General features: G+C 52.2%; 1 protein-coding gene across 1 annotated transcript in view; it reads left to right on the forward strand.

Annotated features, from left to right (window-relative positions):
- Positions 1-8370, forward strand: part of CACNG2 (calcium channel, voltage-dependent, gamma subunit 2) — a 142306-nt gene extending 133936 nt beyond the window's left edge. Inside the window, exons 3-4 of the mRNA XM_011964309.1 lie at positions 4324-4464; positions 5951-8370. Coding sequence (XP_011819699.1) covers positions 4324-4464; positions 5951-6486 — 677 coding nt within the window. The 3' untranslated portion in view covers positions 6487-8370. The remainder of the gene's footprint in view (positions 1-4323; positions 4465-5950) is intronic.
- The last annotated feature ends 341 nt before the right edge of the window (positions 8371-8711 follow it).

An 8711-nucleotide genomic window follows, 5' to 3' on the forward strand; every position in this document is an offset into this window, starting at 1 on the left:
AGTTCAAGCGATCCTCCTGCCTCAGTCCCCCTAGTAGCTGGGACTACAGGCACGCGCCAGCATGCCCGGCTAATTTTTGTATTTTTTCCGTAGAGACGGGGTTTCACCATGTTAGCCAGGCTGGTTTCGAACTCCTGAATTCAGGTGATCCACCCACCTCGGCCTCCCAAAGTGCTGGGATTACAGGCATGCACCACCACACCCAGCTAATTTTTGTATTTTAGTAGAAACGGGGTTTCACCATGTTGGCCAGGCTGGTTTCGAACTCCTGAATTCAGGTGATCCACCCACCTCGGCCTCCCAAAGTGCTGGGATTACAGGTGTGAGCCACTGCACCCGGCCTGTTGCCTTCTTTCTGGGCAAAGGGGCCTCTTCCAAGAGAGGCCAGAGCTTGGGGCTGGCTCCGCTGTGCCGAAGAGGCTTCTGTTTGTATTCCTCGCTGGTGGCCATTATTTAGAGCATGTCATACGCTGCCTTAGTGGCTTCTGAAGCCGTTCTGATTCCTCCACATCGCTCTTTGCTGGCTGCAACACAGCAGACCCCTCCCTCCTCTCCTGCCGCCCTCCATCTTGTCCACACATGCCTGGCCTCCGGCTGCACACACGCATGCATCCCAGCTCCCTCCGCAGCCGACCCTCCCTCCCCCTGCTGGCAGGAAGGCTGAGCTGGGGCATCCGGGTTCCCACAGCGGATGGGGCTCAACTGGAAAAATCAAGCCCTGGGCTGCTGTGAGTCCATGTGCTCCGAGGACACAATTGGGTCGGCCAGCTGCAGGCATCCCGTGGGTAGGAAGAGCCCACTTTCTTGGAGGGGGAAGGCCAGAGCCTTTCTTCTGCCTGTTCCTCTGAGCTGCTGCTGCTGCTGCCCCTCGGAAACCATACCGGCCTCTTTCTTTCTTTCCTTCTTTCTTCTGTCATTCCCTTTTGCGGCTGGCCAGGACCATGTCCACATAGAAAGGGCAGAGCTATAAGAAACTATCTAACGGCCGGGCGTGGTGGCTCAGGCCTGTAATCCCAGCACTTTGGGAGGCCGGGTGGATCACCTGAGGTCAGGAGTTGGAGACCAGCCTGGCCAACATGGCGAAAACCCACCTCTACTAAAAATACAAAAATTAGCCAGGCATGGTGGCGGGCGCCTATAATCCCAGCTGCTTGGGAGGCTCAGGCAGGAGAATTGCTTGAACCCAGAAGACGGAGGTTGCACTGAGCCGAGATCATGCCTCTGCACTCCACCTGGGGTATAGAGCAAGAATCTCTCTCTCAAACAAACAAACAAAAAGAAACCATCTAACGGTCCATATCCCATGTTACACAGGGGAAAAACAGAGGAGGTGAGTCACCTGCCTTAGCCACACAGCAAGTGAGTGGCACCGCTAGGACCCAAACCCAGTTTTCCAGGCTCTGTGGCACTCACCCTTTCTGGGCCCCTTGGAAGTCACATAGGGAGACTACAGGGTGCTCCCAAAGTTGGGCTGGTCTGGATATGAATCCTGGTTCACTAGCTGGTGGCAGGGGAGTTTCTCTCTCTGAAACTCAGTTTTCTTGTTTGTAAATTGGGGCAAAAAGAAAAAAAACCACACACCCTGCCGGGCTGTTATGAGGATGAAATTATATCATATATGTTAGGTACCCGCTCAAGACCCAACCCAGAGTGGATGCTTAACAAATATTCTCTCTCTTCTCCTGGGTTTTCAATAAGCTCTCACCATCCTCACTTGCTTATAATGATGCAAGTTAAGGTGGCTTTTTAGTCATGCATGTCTGTGCATGCATGGGTGTGGATGTGGGTGTGTTTGGGCTGGGGGATCAGGTTGAGGACACAGCGTGTTGTCTTAGCAATGATTTGCAAGGAGAGAACACCTCCCTGGGTCTGGGGAGGGAGAAACCCCATCCCGCCCAAGAGAAGGAGGGTGCTGAGGCTACAGAGTAGCCCAGCCGTCTCAGGCCCCCATCCTCCCACCCCTGCTTCCCTATACGCAGCTCTTTTGCCCCAAGAGCTCTGCCCTTCTTCAAGTCCCCCCAGACAACCCACTCACGCATTCGTGAGCAGCGTAGACTATGCTGCAGATCCATGACTGGGACAGAAGAAGGGTTTTTACATCACACACATCTCAGCAAACTGCCTAAAATCCCCTTTCAACGCCTCTAATCCCAGCACTTTGGGAGGCCGAGGCAGGCAGACCACTTGAGTTCAGGAGTTCAAGACCAGCCTGGTCAACATGGCGAAACCCTGTCTCTACTAAAAATACAAAAACTAGCCGGGTGTGATGGTGCACACCTGTAGTCCCAGCTACTTGGGAGACTGAGGCAGGAGAATCGCTTGAACCCGGGAGGTGGAGAATGCAGTGAGCCAAGATCACACCACTACACTCCAGCCTGGGCAACAGAGCAAGACTCCATCTCAAAAAATAAAAATAAAAATAAATTTTAAAAAAGAAAAAGAAAAATCCCTACAGTTCTATATAGAGAAATTCTCTTCTCACGGATCCTTCTTGAACACACTGCCACCCAAAGGGGTGGGGACGGGGATGGGGATAAGAGGAAGCTCCACTCCTGGCACCTTCCCCTCCAAAACCAACCTCCCTGACCAATCCTTGGGCTTGGCCAAAGCGCCCTGTAATTTATCAGGACTCGACTTCCTTAGAAGCCACTTAAGCAACATTTAAAGAAGACATCTTTGGCCGGGCACAGTGGCTCACACCTGTAATCCCAGCACTTTGATAGGCCAAGGTGGGCAGATCATGAGGTCAGGAGTTTGAGATCAGCCTGGCCAACATAGTGAAACCCCTTCTCTACTAAAAGTACAAAAATTAGCCAGGCATGATGGTGCACGCCTGTAATCCCACCTACTTGGGAGGCTGAGGCAGGAGAATCACTTGAACCCAGGAGGCAGAGGTTGCAGTAAGCCAAGATGGCCCCACTGCACTCCAGCCTGGGCGACGGAGAGACTCTGTCTCAAAAAATAATAATAATAAAAAAGACATATTTTCCCTCACCCCTGCCTCAAGCCGGCTCTGCCACTTGCCTGGCCCATGGCTCCCAGGACACAGAGCTGGGTCCTGAGGTCACTAGCTGCCTATTTGAATTTGGATAGAAAAAAAAAATGTTTTACTTCGCAAAGACACTTTGTGAAGGGCTCCCCAACACCTCTGGGTCCTCATTCAGGTGCTGCTCCCCCAACAAACACATGTAACCCTGGCCTCTGCCCTTAGCTGCCTGCCCCCCTTTTCCCCCATCCACCCCCAACTATAGGAGCCCTGGCCCTTGCCTTCTGTTTCTCCCTTTTCATTACCATATTCTTTTCTTCTCCGGTCCTGTTTGTCAGGCCTTATCCGGAAGGGTTTCTCTTCTTTCTTGCAATGTACCTGTTCCTTCCTTCTGGACCACAACCCCACATTTATTCACTTAATGAGCTTCTATTGGCAGCCTACTGTGTCGCTGGACAGAAAGGATAAAGAGAAGAAATGTTTTCTTTGTAAAGTCCCAGTCCTTGACTCATGACCCATGGTTCATGGTGGAAGCATATGTATACACAAATATTTATTATAATATCATGCGTTGAATGTTTATGATCAACGCCAGAAACCTATCTAAGTGCATTGCCTGAATCAACTCATTTAATCCTCACAACAATCTTAGGAGCTTGGCATTATTACCATCCCTGCTTTATAGATGAGGAAACTGAGGCACACAGAGGTGAGATACATTTTTTATTGCACAGCTAATAAATGCTGCACCCAGACACGAATCCAAGCCATGTGGTTCCACCTAACCACTGTACCACACTGCCTCTCAACGTGCCCAAGGGCCCCAAAAGCGCAGATGAGGGAGCTCGTAATTTTGCCTAAGGAAGTCAGGGAAGGCTTTACAGAAGAGGGGACTTAGAGCTGGGTTTTGAAGGATGAAGAAGAGTTTGCTGGCTGAAGAATAGGACAGACATTCCAGTAGGAAGCTCTGTATTTCAAAAGTCAGCAGCATGAAATGACACATCATGGGAAGTTTGCTGTGATGGGACAAGAGAGAACATGAGGACTGGGAGCTGTGGGAGCTGGAAGAGGGCAGAGGCCAAGCCACACAGGGCCCTGTGTGCCTGACGGCATGCTGGAGTTTGGCCCTGGAGGCACTGGGGAGCTCCTACAGGGCTGTGAGCTGGGCAGTGGCTTGCTCGCTATCTGTCTCTCCCTGGGACTGCAAAGCAGCCTCTCCTCTAAGGCTGTGTCCATAAACCCCCAGCGCCTCGGGGCTGCTCTCCCCACCTGCCTCTGTGGGCCTCAGTCTCACAGCCATGCCGTTCTCTTTCTCCCTGACTCTCTGTATTCCACAGGGGCCGTGAGGGCCTCAAGCATTTTCCCGATCCTGAGTGTGATTCTGCTTTTCATGGGTGGCCTCTGCATCGCAGCCAGCGAGTTCTACAAAACTCGACACAACATCATCCTGAGTGCCGGCATCTTCTTCGTGTCTGCAGGTAACAGCCACTGATCTGAGTGGGCTGGACTCCAGGCCTGCCACTGGGAAGAAGGCTGGGGTCTGGGTGCTTAGGGGCCACGAGGGCCTGGCAGAGAGAGATGGGGAGAGAGGAGAGGAATCTCCAGTACTTGCACTAGGTCGTGTTGCAGGGGAGAAAGGTTGTGGTGGGGGCTCCTGTCCTGTAGCAACGCCTGAGCCTCCACCAGATCCTCCAGGAGCGTCCCCATACCCCACCCCTTAGCCCAGTGTCCCATCTTCTTCCCACCACTTGGAAAAAGGCCCAAATCCCCGCTTCCTCTCAGGGTACTTGGCCAATTGCCACTTGCCCTTTTCCCTCCTGGTGAGGAGGCTGGAGAGAGGGCACCCCAGTACCTCGCTGTTCCAACCCCTATGGGATACTCAGCTTCACCTTGGAAACCGAGGGTGGACTCTGCCCTCACTGTTCCACCCAGGTGGGAGCAGGCAGGCACCCACATCCAGATGTCTGAGCCCAGTTACATGGCAGATGAGTCACACTCACTTCAGATGCCAGAAAAAGAACCTGGGTGTAGCCTGAGCCATTTAATAAGAATGACCAACATCAGGCCAGGTGCAGTGGCTCATGCTTGCAATCCCAGCACTTTGGGAGGCTGAGACAGGAGGATTGCTTGAGCTCAGGAGTTCGAGACCAGCCTGGGCAACATAGTGAGGCCTCAAGACCGTGTCTCTACAAAAATTTTTTTCTTTTAATCAGCTGGGCGTGGTGGCACATCCATAATCCCAGCTACTAGAGAGGCTGAGGTGGGAGGATCGCTTGATCCCAGGAGTTTGAGACTTGCAGTGAGCTATGATCACACCGCTGCACTCCAGCCTGGGTGACACAGCAAGACTCTATCTATAAAAAAAAAAAAGAACCACCAACATCTAAGAGTACTCACATGTATTCACCCTTTTAACCTTCTCCATGACCCTAAAGAGGAAGGCTTAACCTGACTCCCATTCTACAGATCTGGAAACTCAAACCAGGGTTAACTTGCCAAGGCTTTGAACGCTGGCAGCCTGGCTCCAGGAGCCCGCCTTCACCCGCTGCTGCACCAGCTTCAAAGCCCTGTGCAGCCTTAAGCAAGTTCCTTAACCTCTCTGTGCTTGTCTCCTCATCTGTACCCTGCTTGAGAAGCACCAAGCAGTGAAAGCAGGTAGTGAAGACTCAATGAACAATATGTAGTATTAGTTACTCAGCACCTTGTGAAATGCCTCCCTTCTCCCACCCTGCCCATGTCTGTTTCCATCAATGCTTCCCTTGTGGCTGTCTCTGAATGGAAAGAAAATGTTAAGGTGAACCTGGCAGATGTCCCTCTACACTGCCCCACCTGTCCATGAAAACACCGGACCCGGGAAGGCCCACAGAGCTGTCCCCGACCTTTAGGGCTGCCCAGTGGCCGACTTCCTGAGAAACTAACGTCCTTCTCTCTGATCCCCCCACCCCGCCACCCTGCACCCTGCAGGTCTCAGTAACATCATTGGCATCATAGTGTACATATCTGCCAATGCCGGAGACCCCTCCAAGAGCGACTCCAAAAAGAATAGTTACTCATACGGCTGGTCCTTCTACTTCGGGGCCCTGTCCTTCATCATCGCCGAGATGGTCGGGGTGCTGGCGGTGCACATGTTTATCGACCGGCACAAACAGCTGCGGGCCACCGCCCGCGCCACGGACTACCTCCAGGCCTCTGCCATCACCCGCATCCCCAGCTACCGCTACCGCTACCAGCGCCGCAGCCGCTCCAGCTCGCGCTCCACGGAGCCCTCACACTCCAGGGACGCCTCCCCCGTGGGTATCAAGGGCTTCAACACCCTGCCGTCCACGGAGATCTCCATGTACACGCTCAGCAGGGATCCCCTGAAGGCCGCCACCACGCCCACCGCCACCTACAACTCCGACAGGGATAACAGCTTCCTCCAGGTTCACAACTGTATCCAGAAGGAGAACAAGGACTCTCTCCACTCCAACACAGCCAACCGCCGGACCACCCCCGTATGAAAACCGCGGGGCCTCGCCAGCGCCGGGGCCGAGCCGGGAGGAGGGCGCGGTCCCCGGGGGCGGGGCGGGGCGGGGGGACCCAGACCATCCGCGGGGAGACCTCCCAAAAGCGAAAGAAAAAAAAACAAAAAAACAAACAAAACACACACACACACACACACACACCACAAAAAAAGAGAAAAACATAACAAGTAAATTTTAAAAAAAAGAACAAAATATAAGAGGAACAAAGAAGCAAAACAACAGGAAATGTGGGAAAACATAAACGAAGGAAGAAAAACAAACTCTAAAAAAAAGCGAGAGGGATAAAAAATTAAAAATAGAAAATAAATCTAAAAGAAAATGCATGATTTCCCATGTACCATTATTTTAACATTTAATAAAAATCAATTTAAATGAAAAAATAAAAGGGAACCAAGATAACATTAAAGCAAAAAAAAAAAAATGTGAACAGAAGGGAAAGGGGATGTCCTTTGTATTTTTCAGGGTTTATGTTATTGTATTTTTTTTTTTTAACGCCGGGAGAGTTACTTTTCTGTTTCCTTTAACCCCCAGCGGGCCCTGCCTCCCTGGGAGAGTGGGGGGCGAGACTCAGGGGCCCCGGGGCCAGGTGAGCCTGCAGTCACTGCCAGGTCCCTGGAGCCCCTGGGTGGGTGCCCCAGGAACGCCGGGAAGGCTCAGGGCTCGAGCCGGCTCCGCCCAGCATTGATGGGGCAATTGTAGGCCTCCAGGTGACCGAGTCCTTGTCCCTCCTCTCCGTTAGGGTGCCTGGAGGGGGGTACACTTGGGGCTTGCCTGGCCCCAGGTTCCCAGTCCTTAATGGTCCTTAACCCACTGTGATGACTTCCTAGGCCTTGAGGAAAGGGAAGGAGAGGGGAGGCTGCCAGTGGCTTACCAAGATGCCGGAAACCCCGGAGTCCTCAGGGTGAGCCTCTTGGGGTCATGTCCCCAAGCTCCTGTCCTTGGGGTCAGGAGACGCCCAACCCCCGGGGGACAGGAAACAGCTCTCCCTCCTCACCCCTCGCCTCACCTCAGGGCCACCTGATGACCTTGGGGTGATGGTGGACCCCCAGACTCATAAGCCCCCCAGTTCCCTGGGAAGGGGGTTCATTGACCCTTTGGGGGTCCTTGGACCCACTGATGCCTTCTCGGGGCCCAGCGGGTTCAACAATGACACTGCAAAAAGGTTTCTTTTTCCAAAAGAAAAAGGAAAAACAAGTGGTGATTTTTTTTTAATAAAAAAACCACAGACTATAAATAAATGTAAATATAAAATAAGTGGATTTACTTGCAAGAAAATCAGATAGTATTTTTCTTTTAATTCTTTTCCAGCTTTAAACTGTGAAAACAAAAAATGGGCTGGGGTGGGGGACTTAAAATTTAGCCGGGAACTTGTAAAGAAAAAAAAAAACAGAAAACGAATATACAAACCCATTTACAAAAACAAAGCAAAACGGTGGTGAGAGGTGAGAGCTGGGCTTGAAGGTTGGAGGGAGTAGGGGAAGGTCCTAGTGAGCTGCAGGAGGTCTCTGTGATGGAAAGGTGGCGTCCTGAGACCAGGAAGGTGCTGTGAATGGGGAAAGACAGAATCCAACAAAGAAAGAGACCACACGCCCCACGCGCACGCATGCATGCACGTTCACACACACATACACAGTCCACTTAGCCCGGCACCACAGTCACTCACAGGGACATACTCAGTCTCAACCCTTCCAGCCCATACATAGCCAGGGGCGTGGCTCAAAGGAAATTGACTCATGCCCTCCACAGCCATGGACCACAACAACTCCACACTGGCCTTTGCGTTCATTCACGCCCTTCCAACACAGCACACACATGAACACACACATGCACGCATACACACACACACACACACACACACACCACTCGCATGCATGGGAAGGGCACCCGTCTAGAATCCAGGACTGGATTCCGGAATTCCTTGCTGCATGGCCTCTCTGGGCCTTAATTTTCCCCCCATGCAAGCATGTGGATTGACCCAGTTAAGCACTAAAGGCCCATTCTTGCTCTATGTATCTGTGACTTCAGATCTGCCACCTGCCCCAAGGATATGCTAGGGATGACCAGGACAGCTGCCACCAGGCCCCCAGGCTCATCATCAGTCAGCCTCTCAGACACACACACACACACACACACACACACACACCATATACCTCCTCACTGTGCTCCCCAAACCCCTGCCCCACATCCAATGTCAAAGCAAA

The sequence above is a fragment of the Colobus angolensis genome, unplaced genomic scaffold, assembly GCF_000951035.1.
Source record: "Colobus angolensis palliatus isolate OR3802 unplaced genomic scaffold, Cang.pa_1.0 Scaffold65, whole genome shotgun sequence".
NCBI classification, from domain to species: Eukaryota; Metazoa; Chordata; class Mammalia; order Primates; family Cercopithecidae; genus Colobus; species Colobus angolensis.